The sequence below is a fragment of the Metarhizium brunneum genome, chromosome 3 (genome assembly GCF_013426205.1).
Source record: "Metarhizium brunneum chromosome 3, complete sequence".
Lineage (NCBI taxonomy): Eukaryota > Fungi > Ascomycota > Sordariomycetes > Hypocreales > Clavicipitaceae > Metarhizium > Metarhizium brunneum.
In genome coordinates this window covers 2,829,474-2,845,886 of record NC_089424.1, presented here as the reverse complement: position 1 = coordinate 2,845,886, position 16,413 = coordinate 2,829,474, and the positions used below count along the sequence as shown (strand labels likewise).

Here is a 16,413-nt window from a genome sequence, read left to right as displayed (position 1 = left end):
GCATTTCGAACGTGCGTCTTGCATCTTGCGTCTTGCAACACGGCAGAGTCACTGCAGGTCTGACAAATGGTGAGCTTTTGACAAAAGCATAAAACAAAGATCTGCATCCTGCATTAGGGTATCATAGCTCCTACACTGTGCAGCAGCTTAAAAAAAAAACTCTGATATATGGTTTACTACTTGCCCAGTGCTGATCGTCAACGTGACATTTTTCACCTGTTGGACGAAAGCCTCGAACCCTAGATGGCCTCGTGCATAACAAAGGAGGAATCAGATGCCCAGGAAACTATGAATGAGCATAGAAAATCCCTGTTGCTCGAGTTACCGCCATGTTTTCTTTGTCGTCTTGAAATTTTTTGCTGTTTATCCAGGCGAGCCCCCATGGTTACATGTGGACAGTCCACATATCAGAGACAGAGTCTCATTCCATCCATGGCCCCGCGAAAGGCCAGCCGAGGTGCCACAACGGGATGGCCGATCTCCTATGAGATTTGCCGTGATAGCTCGTAGAAAAAAAATAAGGAAAAACCGCCAGAGATAGGTATGTGGTTCTGTTCGAAGGGCTTGAAACGAGGCGCGGCAGTCCCCTACAGAAGTCAACAGGATGAGAAGTTGGCAGGGAAATATGGGTGACATATCTGTGGAGAAGGAATACACATACTGCATCTAGGTATGGTAGTCTCTATCTGCAAATGCTTTACTCATCAATAACGTCTCGTTGCTACGCTATGCATGTTGATGGTGAACCGTCTCCTGACCTGCATTGCGGTTGCTGGCAAGATGAAAAGCAAACGACATGTTACCAGCGGCGGCTCGGCCGGAGGCGAAAGTGTCCGAGTAGACAACTGACAGCTCCATCCAGCTCACTGGCAACCAGTTCTTGAGCATTTTGCAGCATCTTGGACGAGTTGGCAATTCGCACGGAATGGTTCTGGCGTCTCGATCTGTGCTCGCGCTGCATGTCTCAGCCCCCCACACAAAAAGTTGACACAGCGTACACGTACGTCCCCGTACCGATCGGCTGGGAGCTGGCGGCGGGAGTCTAAGAAAGATGGAGGATGGGATGCCCCGTCAGCAGGAACTTGCTCTTCTTGGCGCCATTATAAGGTTCATGCGCTGGTACGCAAAAGATGCATTTTGTCAAATCTGAGTCGACGGCGAAGGCCCACACGACCAATGCCGCAGCAACTACGGAGTAGACACCTGAGAAACTGAACAAACATCGGATGAACGAGATGGCAGAGTCACGTTGGAGGGCTCTTTGTGGACAGGCAGAAATCTGGACCATTCAGCAAAAGCCGAGTCACAGTGACGAGTCGAATTCGTACACCGGAAATAGTTTCTTAGTCATGCGCGGGAGAAATGTTTGCCCTCGCCAGGTGGCAGACACGCCCAGTTCTTTTTTATGCATAGCGGAGCTATTATGCACCCTGCATCCCAGAATGGAACCTCCTTGCATCTTTGTGCAATCCTATTGGCCGGGCATAAACCCAAGGGAATATTATTATACAATAGTAGGCAATACAGGAGAGCGTTGGCAAAAACAAATCGTGTCGACCCTTACCTCCTCGCGACACAGGGAACCGACTAACTGTGAGAACCCTTTTGTCGGCGCGTGCCAACTGCCCGAAGGGTGCGAAGGGGTGATGCCTACACGTGGGCCATGGAACAAGGAAAAAAGAAAGAGTGGTGTTGCACCACCATGCAACGACATCCGACGACAACGCCATCCAGTCATGCGTCCCCAAAGTCATGATGCAGCATCGCCAATCCAGCTATGTGGCAACACCACCACAGCCACTGTTGGAAACCCAGATAGCGTCACTGACAAAGAAAATCCGCAGCATCCCGTACAAGACTTGGCAGTTTTCCAGCCTGCCTGTCCGCCCACGGCGCACCCGGGTCCCATGATGGGTGGCACGATACCAGGGCTCAGCCTACTCGGCGCTGAGCTACATACCAAGCAGCGGCGAGCTCTCGCTGCCCCAAGCGTCCGAAGTGCCTATGTACTATTCCCGCTGAATGGGACGAGTGAGGCATTGATTGGCAGCCAAGAAGGGTGCGTACGTTGCCGCGTTCCCTCTCCCCGTTCTCTCAACCCACATGTCTTCCCTCGCCGGCCTCCCAGCCCGCACGAGCCAGACCTGCTGGTTGTCCGGCACAGCACGGCGCAGAGAGACAGACACACGAATTTTGTTGTCTTGAAGGAGACCAAGGATCCCCTCCGGCCAGGAATGCCCTGCTACCCAAGGGCGCCTGCGATGGCAACGCTAACAAGACGATGTGGGTGTCTTCGCCCCACGACCTGTCTCAGCGCGTAGGGTTGGGAACTCTGGTCACCAGCCGGAAACCTGGGCTCTGTTGTATGTTTACCAAGAATTGCCAGGCATTATTTGTTTGCCGGCAACTAGACTGACTTGCGCTTCTAGCTATAATTCCCGTCCATGTCCAGCCACCTCGCTCTGCACCGTTCGAGGTTTAAGAATCTGTTTATATCCATGTCCCCTTCTCCGTTGTCAACCACGATAGCGGTTATATTTCATGTCGCTCAAGGGGACGTTAAACAAGCTCACTCAAAACAATATATGCTTCATCACTGTATCTGACGACACCGACACGCCAACGAGCCGTGTCTAGCTGCCTGCCATGGATCGATCCTCTGGCAAGCTGGTAGACCTCACTCTCGTATCGAAATACTACCCCGTGGCCAATTACTCATATCCTCGAAAGGATTCTACATCTCCCACTTCCCCAACCTTCCCCGTCAGCTCACGATACTCATCGAATAGCTCTTCCCGCGGAAGGGAGTCACTGGGCTCGGAGGGCTCCGCGCCGGGGCTGATAGAGGACCGAACTGATTCTGAGGTTTCGGTGGATGATGACTACCAGTATCATGCTCATACCGCCGAGTTGTGGGATAGCTTTTGGCCGCACCGCGAGAGCACCAAGAACAACTTCGATTCGTTCCCTGCCCCAAACAAGCAGTACCCGGCATTGTTACCTTCTCCCCGCGTGAAGAAGCAGTATACATGTCTTGGTGAACGGATACCATCATCATGGCCTTTGGTAACCGGCTCAGCGGCGCCGTCTCGTACACAAACAAGGAAAGCAGCCGCCACATATTCGCCGTTTCCAAAGCTGCCGTCTCCGCCTCCAACCAAAAACCTGCCACCCATTCCTGTACCAAAGGACAAGAAACCTTCAAGGCCGTCGACTTCAGGCGGCCGTACACCAGTGAGACCACCTCGACCCGCGGAGGCTCTCTTGGCCCCTTGTATGCAACACATTGCCTTTGTACCCGTCAGTAGCGCGGTGGCCGCCTACATCATCCAGGACCCAAGTCCAGTCTCGCCCACCGACTGTCGCAGGCCGAGAACGTCTTGCGGTCAACGTCCCAGAAATGCCGCGGACGAGGCATCTCTCAATCGTCGTTCTCACTGCACTATCTACTCCGTCATTTCCCACTCAGCAACCCACCTACCTGTCCCAGAAATCCGGCCCTCCCCGCCCCGTGCCCCTAGACACTTCAAGTCCCTCGCGGCGTTGCCTCGTGTCCAAACCGAGCAGCTCGCGCAGGAGCCTCACTCTGTTTTCGAAGATGACTCTGACTGTGAGGACGGACACTCGCGCAAGTTTTTCAGCTTCCACAAGCGCTCCGAGAGCACTTACAAGCGGAGAAGGAACCGGTCAAACACAACGCCAACGGCTCAGCAAAAATGCGCCGAGAAAAGTGACACCCCCTTTCTCTCATCTACATCTACGCACCAAAAGCGCCACGGACATGATGTGTTTGGACGTCTTCTCGGGCGGAGAAGTCGGTAACCGCACTCTAACGATTCACTGTAATGACTTGTTTTTTTTTGTACTGTAATGGCACCTCACGATGCATGGGCGGGAGTTTTGAATTGCTGAGTTGTTCCTTCATGTCACGATGTACCACGACCTATGAAAGTACCACAAAATTATGAAAGGACCGAAGTTTTATGTCTTTATTTCTCTTATGATATTTGTCTTTGACAATCTTTACGACTTTTTCCTTTGTTACTTATGCCTTTTTTATTTTATTTTTTTACGATTAGTGTATGTCAAACTTGGCGGGGTAGTAAAAACATGGTGTTGGATATGAGCCCTCGCGGGCTCCTGTAGTTTACAAAAAAAAAATGCCTTTATTATCGGATGAATGTGCGGCGTGTATGCCCCTGCAGGTGACTGGGGAAACAAACGAGTTCCCACGACGATGGGTGTTGCACGTGTTTGTTTATGCGTCTGCATTCCTTGGAAGTGCTGGTATGGAGGCTGGCGTGGCTGCGAGACATGCCAAACGTTTTCCCGCCGTCTTGGTCTTGGCGTTTTTGTCTGGTAAAGCGGCTTGCGAAGCCGACAGGGAAAAAGAAAAAAAAAGAAAAAGAAAAAGCGAACATGACGGAAATGTGTTTAATTACGTTGCAGGACGAAAAAGTTCTTTTTCGACTGTGCGCTGTGTTTCCGTAGCATAGAGAGGTATATTGGAACAGAAAAATTCACGCCGTGTTTTACATATGTACATACATCCCTATGCGGCTTGTCATTCACGTGCCGTCAAACATTCCAGTTGATCCATCCATCAGTCATTTCTTTCCACGCATGACGCCAAAATGCAAACCCGGCCAAGAAAGAAGGAACACCCACGATATTACAAGGAAGAAATGCCTGCAAAAAAAATAATAAAAAAAAATAAAACTCCGATGCCATGTTTTAAAAAATTCCGTGAAATCCATCACATCCGTAAAATCCGTTTCATTATATACCGTTTAATGTCGTCGATTTTCTGTCATCAGACCATGGAGGTCACAGAGCGTGTCATTGCCATTTTTTCAGTGTACCGCTTCATTCGCCGCACGCTGATGCGCTTCTCGTCGCGGCCCGCCAGGACGCCGAAGAACCAGACGCTCTCCTCGCGGGCGTCCTTGCGGCCGACGCCCAGCCGGGCGGCTAGGTCCTTCCTGGACCGGACGGAGCGGAAGGCGGGGTCCTCGTAGAGGTCCCGGGCGGTGCAGAAGCTGATGAGGGAGGCGACGGTGGTGACGCCGTGGGGGAGGTGGAACTGGCGGCGGCGGGGGACGAGGAGGGACGCGCAGCCGACGTAGAGGACGAGGAATGCGACGAGGACGCCGTAGACCGGCATGCTCGGGAACATGCGGACCTGCTGCGTCGGGGCCGTGAGGGCCATGAACAGGCCGCCCGCGAGGATGGGGATGAAGACGAAGAGCGTGGACATGAGGGATATGACGGCGACGCGCCAGTGGCCGTTGCGGAGGGCGCGCACCGGTGCGTGCAGGGGGAGGCAGGCGGCGTAGTCGGCGAGGATGGAGCGGCTTGCGACGGCGCCTTCGAGGGAGGCCATGTCGCCCCACGGTTGGAGAATGCGCAGCGCTTGGTCGAGGCTCTGGAACAGGAGGAACAGGACCATGCCCAGGGTGGCGGGCAGGAAGCTGTAGAGGAAGTTGGCTGCGGAGAAGGCTGCGTCATCTGGTCGTGCAGTGAGGAGAGGTGCGAACCCGGACTCGAGCCTTGTCTGGGGCAGGAAAGACACGATGAGGAGAGCTAGCAGCAGGCCGCTGGTCACAAGGATGAACGACACCAGTGGCACGTCTCTAAGGCACCATGGCAGATACGTGCCTCCTTCAAAGTCTAGCAGCGCAGAGGAAGCCGTCAGGTGGGACCCGACGGAGAGATTGTTGCTTCGACGTTCAGATCGCGGTTCTGCGCCAGTATCTGCGCCGCCGTCTGCCGGCACGGCCGATGTTCCGATCGTGTGCCAAACGCCCCCCGTCATGTCTCCATTCTGCCAGTATCCTAGCCGGTCGAACCACCGCTCCCGGAGTTCTGCCCTGTAGTCGCAGTTGCGCTCATAGAGGCCCTTGCGCCGGTAGCTGTTCATGGTGTTGGTGCGATGCAGCAGCGGGATCAGGTCTGCGATGGAGCGCGCATCCCAGAGAAGTCCGGTCCAGTGGCCAAACCAAAACGTCATTAATATGCAGGCAGCAACCAGGAGAATAGCATATAGGGCAACTGATACCCAGATCAAACCTTGCGTAGCTGACCATATCCACTGTCCCTGGCCGTCCACGTATATACATGTAAATGTCGCGCTCAGTAGTGGGAGGGTGAAGTTGGCAAGCCAAGTGGCTATGCCGAATGTTTTGAGCTGCCAGGGGCCTGAAAGCTGAGGAAGTAGAAAGGTTGTTGGGTACAGGCTCCGAAATAGGGCCAGATATCTTTTCTCGGGATCTTCCTCGGCCAAAGTGGCAAATGGTACAATGCGGAGGGATGCTGCCATAATGTTTTGAGCGTAGATGAGGACCACCCCGGCCAACAATTGAGGCAAGATACGAAACACAAAATATTGACCCGAATATATACTGCCGGGGTAGGGCGTCAATCCATCATTCTTTCGCGAATACACGGCGGAAAATATCAGTGCCGCCATCATGAGTGCGCATAAAGTCATTAACATTAACATGGAGAATGGTCGTAAAATTCGTGGCTTGAAAGTCAAAGGTGGATATGTACGGCCCCGGGGATCAATAGTCTGCAACATGTTTTTGTCCACCGGAATCCAGTGGTCCGTGGAAGACGGCTTTTGAGACAATGGAGCCGCCGTCGGTAGGGTTGGCTGAGGAATATATGAAAAACCTCGGTCTTGTGGCAGCTCAGGGGTGTCAAGCTGACATTGGTGTAAAAGAGGTGAATTGACCATTTCATGCGAGGACAACCGCTCACCTCGAGCAGACGCTGTCGGTGGAGCTGCGAATCTCTTGACCATGAACTTTGGGCTCCGTGGTTGATACCCTTCATTATACGTTTCCGAAGGAGGTGAAGGAATGGGTATTTGGCTGGCGGTGTTACTTTCTCTTTCGCGGGTCAACGCCTCCAGAGCGTATTGAATATACTGAGTGTCGTCGACGCCAGGAGTGACCTTTCCCGCAGCGAGAGCCAGTTCATCTTTCAAGCCGTCCATAGGGGCAGCATTGTCGGCAGCAAACATTGCCAGCTGAGCCTCGTCAAACCTAACCGCTTGGTTTGACATCAAAGCCCTTGTGTCCGGCTGTGGCTGTCGCCCTGACTGGAATGCACCGGAGAGCCCAAATAGCCGGTCTGGACCATACAGCTCTGGAGATGAGTGGGTAGGTGAGGCGGAAGAGGGTTGTTTCGGCAGAATGGACGGCTGTGGTGACAATGACCGCTGCGAGAACGACTGGCTTTGCCGATAGTCTAAACGCTTGTGGCTATCCTGAGAAAGACGCAGTCGACGAGCTGATTCCGAGCCGTCGCCGGTGGTGTGAACAGAAGGCACTATTTCTCGTGGCGGAAACCAATCTAGCAGAACACAACCATCAGTCAAGCCGTCAAGCTAGCGTTGGAGGCATTAAAAAAACCCGTAAGTAGATTAGGTGAAATCAAACTAAGAAACGGTGTGCGATCTCAACGTACGGGGAGCTTCCACATATTCAAAGTTTAGGTCTTGGAAGTTCATCGTGGAGGCATTCCAATGCAGGTCAGGTCCACTTGGGTATAGCGGCCAATTGAGGCATCTAAATGCAATGCAACATGAGAATACATGATGCAAGAGGAAATTAACACTGATATGGTTGGTCTTGGGAGAGTAAAATTCTTTTTTTCGACGAGGCTGGGAGAGCGTGAAGGCACCAATGATGAAACAGAAACGGCTTGAGCTCAGTATAGCTGGGCGTTTTCGATGTTGGGCATCCAGCCACCGGCCCCACGTCCGGAGTGGGTTTTGGGCGGGCTCTGAGCCCTCAGCGGCAAAGCGGACCAGACTAGCAGGCGGACGACTCCGCCTGCTGGAGAGACAATAGAGGGCTGAGAAAGAGACCAACGGCTTACCTGAGGCTTCAGACAACAAATTGTCCAAGTTCCGCCGCGAAGGGACGTCGTGAAGGGAGGAGAGTTGGGGATAGGGAGCCGAATGCAATTTTTTCCAAAAGTGTGGAAATGTGTGTGCGTACGATGGCGCTTAAAATGTCATCCGAGGAAGGAACACCCGGGCAATGAGACTGCTGTACATATGACCATGGACTCCGACCCCGGCTCCCAGCTCCCCCAGATGTCCGGTCTCGTTTTCACTGGGAGGTTGGGACGGGCAGTTGACCTGTAGGCCGTCGGGCCAATCTGGACCACATGCAGTTTAAAAAGGACATAACAATGTACTGCGTGTTTGTGCACCGTCTACTTTGCAGAGTTCCATATTCTGTGCTTCGTACGCCGAGGCAGCCCTTCGGTGCGTGAGGTTGGACAGGAGTCAATGCGCTCAGTGTTCTATTCTCTACGGAGTACCGAACACGGAGTTTTGCCATGGCCATGATTGGGGGCTGGGCAAGATTCTGGCGACTGCACTTGGAGCCAATCCTTCACCAGCGCCCATAGCACCTTCCCGCCACGCACTACCAACCTGCGCCAAGGGTCTCTTCGAGCACCCAGCACAGACCTCATAACGACTTGACACGTCAAGTACGAAAAAATGGTGCTCGCCCATCTTCAACGACGATTGATCATAATTACCTACTCCGTACCTAGCTACCCGTTGCAGGGCGAAGATTGTCTTTTTTTTTCTTTTTTCTTTTTTTAAGAAAAAAAGAACCATGTGTCTTGGTTCTGGCCGGCCAAACGACAAGCTTGGCGCACTTCCAGGCTTATAATACAATATAGTAAATGAATTTATTGATTGGGTTTGGTGGAGGTGCTTCAGTCCCCGGAGCCGCACACGCGAGTCGGCGTGGGTAACGTCCCGGAGGTAAAACAGTTGCAGATGGCAGGCCACATGTTATTGCGCCTTGACCTTCTGGTGCTAACATTTGGAACTTGTTATTCTACGGTGCTGCTGTTTACCTGGCAAGTTCAGGCTGCAGCTGCACCGGATACGTGGCACACGATACATGCGGGTCAGGCTTCGTCCGACGTCACAGAGCAGCACCCGACTTGGCCGAAATAAAAAGTCGAGATGGCGCGAGAGTAGAAACATAATTCATTGTTGGGGCTATGCTTGATAAAGTAGGCACCATGCATCCTTCAATCACGGCTCTCAGTAGCCCGCGTTTACGGAGTATTCTTTGGCATCTCTCGGCCTTTGGCCCCACAAACTGCAAATGCATCTCAAGGCCATCATTGCGCCTCCCCCATCTTTGATCAATTCACCACATTGAATCCTGTTGTAAGGCGTATTGATGATCCTGCAGTAGGAGTTTGGGCATCAAGAGCCTACGCCGATTGACTTGATCAACCCAGACGCCTTCCCTACAAGCAACGCCCAGCAATACGTAGCTCCAGCGCAGGCCATGCAGGCAAGCCACATGCCAGCGCATCACACCATCATCCGACAACGCTGCCGCACCTCTGCACGCCCGCTTCATCACGTGGGCGCAATGAAGCATTTGCAACCGGGAGCTCGTGCTTGAGAAAGATTAGGTAATATGGGCTGTAGACCTGTAGTGAAAGCATTCCCCAAGCTCCAGAGATTCTCAAGTCATCATGCCGTAATCCGTCAAAGCCAGAACCGCAATTGGCCAATCACACCCACCGTAGTCCTATTTGGGAACGGCGCCGATTACGTTGGGCTTAAGAATCGTTTGCTAATAGCTACAGTACAGTAACTGCACATGGCGCATATAAACTTTGAGACCATTATATATGAATGTTTCATTATGCAAACGTTGTAAATTGCCAAAGAAGAAGCCATCTTTTCCCCGCGAACCTTCTCCTCACTTCCACACGCCCTGCCCGACCAAGTATATATGTCTCGCCTCGCCACGGCTGTTGCCATTGTAATCGCTTCCATTTCCATCCTCATCATCAGCATCGCACCCAGCTTCAACCACACACTGTCACAAACCCTGTCAAGGGCCATCAAGCTCAGCATTTTCAGCAAACCAAGCGACCAGCCCATGCTCAAGTCGGCCGCCAACATGTCCAAGTCGGTCCTCCGCAACGCCAAGATCACGCCGCACCGGTCCGGCACCCGCGGCCACAGCGACCACGGCTGGCTCAACACGTACCACAGCTTCTCCTTTGCCAACTGGTACCACCCAAACTTCACGCACTTTGGGTCCCTCCGCGTGCTCAACGAGGACCGCGTCAAGGCCGACTCGGGCTTCCCCACGCACCCGCACCGCGACTTTGAGATCTTCAGCTACATCCTGTCCGGGGAGCTGACGCACCGCGACTCCATGCTCGCCAAGGGCAGCGAGGGCGGCCAGTCGGACAAGTTCTACCGCATGCACCGCGGCGACGTGCAGTTCACCACGGGCGGCACGGGCATCGCCCACTCCGAGTTCAACGAGCACAAGCGCGACACGGTGCACTTCCTGCAGATCTGGGCGCTGCCCTGGAAGAAAGGGCTCGCGCCGCGCTACCACACGCGCCACTTTGACGACGAGGCCAAGCGCAGGGGCTTCGTCAAGATCCTGAGCCCGCTGAAGGGCGGGAAGGACGCCACGGCCCAGCAGGAGAAGGACGCCGAGCCCGTCGTCGAGGGCAGCATTCCCATCCACGCCGACTTCGCCATGGGCGCGGGCATCGCCGCGCCCGGCAAGGCGTTTGAATGGGTCGTCGGGGCGGATGCCACCGAGCAGAACGGGAGAAAGGTGTTTGTGCACCTGCCCATGCTGAAGGGGGGCAAGGCCAAGATCCGCCTGGATGGGCGGGAGGACGCCGAGCTGGACGAGGGCGACGGCGCGTTTGTGGAGGGCGTCTTTGCCGGCGACAAGTTGGTCGTGGAGAGCATTGGGGAGGAGGAGGCAGAGGTTATTGTTTTGGATACTGCTTAGAGGGGGGACGGAAGTAACGGAATGGGCATGTTAATTACATATGTAGTTTTTTTTAAAAGTCTGCAAGAATATGGCTGTTTTATGTATGCATGTACTCGGGCTGACGTCGGTGCTTGAATGCGACTAAAAGAGATTGTATGCTACAAGTTTGCTGCATGGCTCAATTTTGTACAACGATGATTATCTTTATGCCTCTGGATTTCTATAGAAGTAATGTGGAAAAAAAAAAATAACGATGAAATTATTTGACTAGTAATCACTTGCTCACCGTACATCGAGTATAAACCGTCCGGCTGTCAAATGATAAATCTCCATATCCTCAAGCCAATATGTCCCAGTGCCGAGAGCTTATTTCGCAGAATGTCCTGGGCGCGACATGATTGGCCCGCGCAAACGGCACAATCACTTGATCTTGAGAGGGCCGAGCCGTCCATAGTTACCCGCGCGCCCATGATCTGCCGAAAAGGGGAATTGATATCTGGAAGTGGATGGGATTCTCACTTGTTCCGTGGGAGATTGTCGCATCTTGGCCGGGGCAGTGTGGCTGGGTTTGCTGCAAGGTACGCAGTGCCGTGAACGCATTGCAAGACGGTCCTTGTCCTCGAGGCAGACATGACCAATGTTGAGACTGCAACGACAGAAATGGCCAATGTGGAGAAGGAGATTGGCCGGCTTGGGAGGCCAGAGGCGTTCCGATGGAGTCAATGGGTTGCACTCGGCTTGGAACATGCTGCTTTCTGGCGGGTCGGCAACGCAGTTGGGCGTCCCCTACTTGAGAGGTTGAGTGTGAGGCGGTGATGCTGGGTTGGGGGCTAATAATCGGGTTGAACAAGTTGAACAAAACCTTTCTACGGTGGGTTTTGGTTGTTGAGATACGGATGCCAGACTCGCCGTGCCGCACTTGCTGGATAGAGGAAAAGGCAGTGACTTTGCCCCTGGGTTTCTCTTTTTCAAGTCTCAACTGTGTGCGTTACTTGATAGATTCGGACAGGCTTCTCTCGGGGGAATATTGCCAATAGAATCAAAGCCCATTCTGCATTAGACGTAGCAATTGAGGTACAAATTTTCCACAACCCCAACGCTTGCGAGAGTTTCCCTTTGTTTTGTAACGTCTTGGTTGACTGTCTTGCAGTCTCCATCTGGGAGGCAAGTTGTTGGTTTGCAGCAAGACACAATTGAGGCCAGGGATCCATGCGTCCTCATGCAACTCCAATCCACGAGAGCAACACGCGCACACACACGCACACATGACCACGAGGCCGCTCTCATTTCTTCTTCCCTTAGCGCAACTCATGTGAGCCCTGGCCCCGATCCAGACGCAACGGATGCAAAAACGTCCGAAGCGTGTGAAAAACCCTGCGGGGGTTGGGTGTTGGTTGGCCCCCCCGGATACTCGCTTGAGGCAAAAGAGGATGGTGGTCAAGACTCAAGCCCTCCGACGGAAGAGACTACTGGTGCCGCCCGGAACCAAGGTGGCGAGCGGCATTAACCTGAACAACTCATCAAGCTGATTGCCACCGGAACCATGCACGATGTTGGCGCCAGACGGTTGTAGACTCGTAGTTGGCTGCAGGCTAGCGTGAGGCAACAGCAGAGGGCAGGGAGATGATGGATTGGTGCCGTAAGGGTTGACCTCCTACGGAGTACTTGGTAGGCAATAAAGACACTGGGTTTGCCGACGTTGTAAAAAACCACGTCGACGTGCTTCTTTTGCGTACATGTAGCTGTTTCAGAGCATGTCTTGCCCTCAAGTGCTCTTTCCTTGTTCTGCCAGCTACCAGACCAGTTGACCGTTTTTGCGCCGCCCGACCCCAGATTGTGTTGTACCGGACGGGACATGTCTGGTACATGCCGCGCATCTCTAGGTACCTCGCACGTGGTAGGCAGTCTGGGGACGACCGGGTGCCGCCCGTCGCAGCGCCTCCCTCCCATTGTTCCGGCCATAGCTGGTTGCGCGACTTGTTGACGGCGACTACGATTTTCTGGCAAGACATTGCATTGCCCGTTGAATTGCTCACAGGCGTTGGCGTGGAGCGTCGAGGCGAGGCCAGCAGCTCGAGTGAAACGGACCAGGACCTTGCCAACTGGTCCCTGTCGGGCGGCGACTTGTTGAGGACGTACGACGTACCGAGGTACCTCCCGGACCCAGGCAGGTACCAGACTTGGGTGCACAAAGTACGGCGGCACATTGAACGGATATCCTCGCTGCCAGACCAGACTCCCAAGTCCCAACATTGAACGGCAGCATTGAACGAGTGCCGGGGATTGCGCCCGTCTTGCGAGGCCTTGGGCGGCCCCAATTGCGTGGCGCGCATCTGCTCACCGCGAGCTGCACAGGGCTGCGCCTTGACGTTGAACTTCCAGCCCCCCGTTTTTGGAGTTTGGACGTTGCATGTTGGTGCGAGTTGAGCCTTGAACCCGGATCCACCTGCCCACCTGCCCAGTACAGAGTGCCTGCTAAGGTACCTACCCCCGTCGGCCCCGACCAGCCTCAGCTCCAGTTCCATGTCTTGTCTGGTCTGGTCTGGTCTGGTAGCATTGACTGCCTGTTTGTCACCTCGCCGCCGCCGCCGTTGACATTCGACCAGAGTGAACCAGCAGGCGTTCAACTCCAACTTCCAATCCGATCGCCGCCTTTTTTTTCCTGCCACCACATTTTGACATCACCTCACTTCGGGGTCACCTTGTGCGCCTCCATCTCTGTCCTTCAATGCCCTTCCTCTCTCTATTGGGTGCCGGCACTCTTTTCATCCCTAGCTTGCATTCCAGCCAGTTCTTTTTTTATCTTTGCCTGGGCCCCCTCGACGTTTGAAAGCTCTCCGACGTCACACGGCAGAGTCGACACATTCTGGTCCCAAGCCAGACCTCTGCGCTGTGCGTCGCTGTGCCCTGCTCCTCGCGCTCATCTTGCCCAATCTTCGATTCCCAATTCCGGCAACCCAAGGACCCAGGCGAATCTAACGTCCAACGGCCAACGTCTCGCTGCCGCCGCGACTTGGTGGTGAGCTCGCCGCCTTGTCTCCTTCACACCCAGCCCCAACGGCCTCAGGAGTCTTTCCCCAGCCACCCGAGTCTCTCTTCCACGACCCTCACGAGACCCGCGACCACGAGCCTACATCTTACCCTAAGCAACGCCAGCAGCACCCGACTTTGCTGCCCACCCAGCAGACATTCCATCATCAGGACCCAGATCCTGTCTCAAGACTCTCCACGCCAGCTTCCTCAGTCCAACGATCTCTTCGCCGGACCCCCAGGTTTGAGTCCGCTCCCTCGCCGAGTCCGGCCAGTACAGAGCCGCGTCAAGTCCATATTGCCGCAGCCTCAATTGGCTTTTCTCCGAGCCCCGTCCCCTTTGCCAGGACGCGTCCAGACTCATCTGTCACTGGCCTCAGCTCTTCTCTGTTCGAGGACCGAGCCCGTCTACACCGGAACAATTCCCAAGATCTAAAAGAGATCCTTGACAAGGACATTTCCTCGGATCGACCTCACTCTCACCACCACTCCGGGTCTCACTCTCCCCCCCGCCGGGATCGGCGCGAGCCGCACCCCGTTGTCAGAGTTTCTAGGAACACCCATAGCGCTATTCTTTTTGCTCTTGAAGAGGCTCTTCGGTACCCAAACCCCTTTACGCCCGACGTCGTCGAGGAATCCGCTGATATGGCGGACCTGATGGCTGCCACCAGCGGACTTCCTGCTACATCCGGCGGCAATGGGGCGGCATCTACCCGCCGTCCCACAGCTGGGCCTGCGCCGACCAGTTCGCCGTCTGGAATTCGAGGGCCGAGGATGATTATGCAAGAACGGGCTGCCAGAGAAGCGAGACAGAGGGCAGAAGCTGAACAGCTGGCTCTAGAACGAAGCAGAGCCGAGCAGGAAGCACGTTTGCTGGATGAAACACGACGAAGGAATGCCGAACGTCCATCTGCTGGCGTTGCTGCTGGGCAACTCAGCGGCACAGAGCCGCCACAACTGCAGCAGCAGCAACACTCACCACCCCGTGGTCGTGGCCAAGCTGCCCAAGAAGCCACACATGCTCATAGAGTCCCAGCCGCAGTACCTACGGCTAAACCATCAGCAGAGCAGCAAATACCTGCACAATTTGCACCCAACACCACCCAGCAACCTACCAGATCACCTACATATGTCACATCTAGTGGCCGGCCGCGGCCCCAACAGCAGACCATTGCCCCGGCGGAACCCACGACTCAACCCACGGAGCCTGCGAAGCCTAGGAATTCGTTCCCCCATGCCTTTGAGCGGTGGGAAACGCTATCTGCTCATTGGGAGGGCCTGACAAGCTACTGGATTAGGAAACTAGAGCAGAACAAGGACGACATCAACCGCGACCCCTTGAGCCAACAACTCGCGCGGCAAGTTACTGACTTGTCAGCGGCTGGTGCCAACTTGTTTCATGCGGTGGTCGAACTACAACGGCTACGCGCCAGCTCAGAGAGAAAGTTCCAGCGTTGGTTCTTTGAGACCAGAGCCGAGCTGGAACGAGCGCAGGAGGTCAATGGCATGCTCGAAAAGGCGCTGGAAAGAGAACGACGAGACCGCGCGAATGCCATTCGCGATGCCATCGTCCATGAACGAGACACGTCCAAGGCCGAGAAACAGCTTGCTGAGATGCGCAAGGAGCTGCAGATTTCCAAGGAAGAAGCGCGCAGAGCTTGGGAGGAACTCGGACGGAGAGAGCAAGAGGAGCGAGACAGAACTTTATCATTACAGTCGGGCCACCCTACCGTTGTTGGCGGCGTACAAGTTGTTCCTATGACGCATGGCGGCGTCAGCCGGCAGGGCACCACCAGGAGGGAGCCAGAGGCGTATCAAGCCGAGTACCCGCAAAGCTACGGCCCCGAGCACCCACAGGCGCCCTCGGCAGCATCACCGACGACTTCGGGCCCCAGCGGCACCTATTACAGACCCCACGAGCAGGGGCAGTCGCATGCCCGAGGCAGATCCGGCGGCTCAGAGGGCGCATTCAGCGAAGGTGAGTACATTATTGACGCTGCAGGCAACTTTGTTCTCGACTCTCGAGGGCAGAAAATCCCCTTTGTTGCCGCACCGCCCTCTGGAGCTTCGGTTTCTGATCCGGAGGCAGACGATTACGATACGCCAGCAACGACGAACCCGCCCAGTGGTGCCCACGAGCCTGCATCCGCGCCCGAGGGCGAGGGTAGATGGACCGGTGATTATTCGGATCCCCAGGACTACTCTGGGCAGGGATATGGTGCACCTGGCTGGGAGACTGTTCCGCGGCATCACCATCCAACGCGGCTGAGCGACGTGATTGAGGAGGAGGATGAGCGAAGTCGCACGAGCGCAAGTCAAAGCCGGGGCCATTGAAACCGGATGCCCACGCTGGCCTCGGCTGTTGGCGCGCAACAACAACTTGGCCTTTGGACGATTTACAACTACGGCAATAGAGGATTAAAGTTTAAAGCACAAAGAGCCACCAAAGTCGGTATGCTTGGTGTTGTCGGATGAAAAAGTCTTGGAGTGGATACCCAACCCCATGGTTCAGGAGGCAGTATAAAATCTGGATTTGTCGATACCTCTTACTTGCTCTTTCCTACTTGTTTCTTATTCG

The 16,413-nt window shown here is 54.6% G+C and overlaps 4 protein-coding genes across 4 annotated transcripts; 3 read left to right on the top strand and 1 right to left on the bottom strand.

The window, feature by feature from the left end:
• Positions 1-2,646: 2,646 nt before the first annotated feature.
• Positions 2,647-3,822, top strand: G6M90_00g061010 (uncharacterized protein; the record flags this gene model as incomplete). Its single annotated transcript, XM_014687281.1, has 1 exon — positions 2,647-3,822. One exon carries the CDS (start codon positions 2,647-2,649, stop codon positions 3,820-3,822), a length of 1,176 nt encoding a protein of 391 aa, XP_014542767.1.
• Positions 3,823-4,813: 991 nt separating this feature from the next.
• Positions 4,814-7,516, bottom strand: G6M90_00g061000 (uncharacterized protein; the record flags this gene model as incomplete). Its single annotated transcript, XM_014687282.1, has 2 exons — positions 4,814-7,359; positions 7,474-7,516. The coding sequence occupies 2 exons, from the start codon at positions 7,514-7,516 to the stop codon at positions 4,814-4,816; spliced, it is 2,589 nt and encodes an 862-aa protein (XP_014542768.1).
• A 2,275-nt stretch (positions 7,517-9,791) lies between these two features.
• On the top strand, positions 9,792-10,823 carry G6M90_00g060990 (uncharacterized protein; the record flags this gene model as incomplete). The annotated part of the gene is made up of 1 exon (XM_014687283.1): positions 9,792-10,823. The coding sequence occupies one exon, from the start codon at positions 9,792-9,794 to the stop codon at positions 10,821-10,823; it is 1,032 nt and encodes a 343-aa protein (XP_014542769.1).
• A 612-nt stretch (positions 10,824-11,435) lies between these two features.
• Positions 11,436-16,169, top strand: G6M90_00g060980 (uncharacterized protein; the record flags this gene model as incomplete). Its single annotated transcript, XM_014687284.2, has 2 exons — positions 11,436-11,609; positions 13,887-16,169. 2 exons carry the CDS (start codon positions 11,436-11,438, stop codon positions 16,167-16,169), a joined length of 2,457 nt encoding a protein of 818 aa, XP_014542770.2.
• Positions 16,170-16,413: the final 244 nt, after the last annotated feature.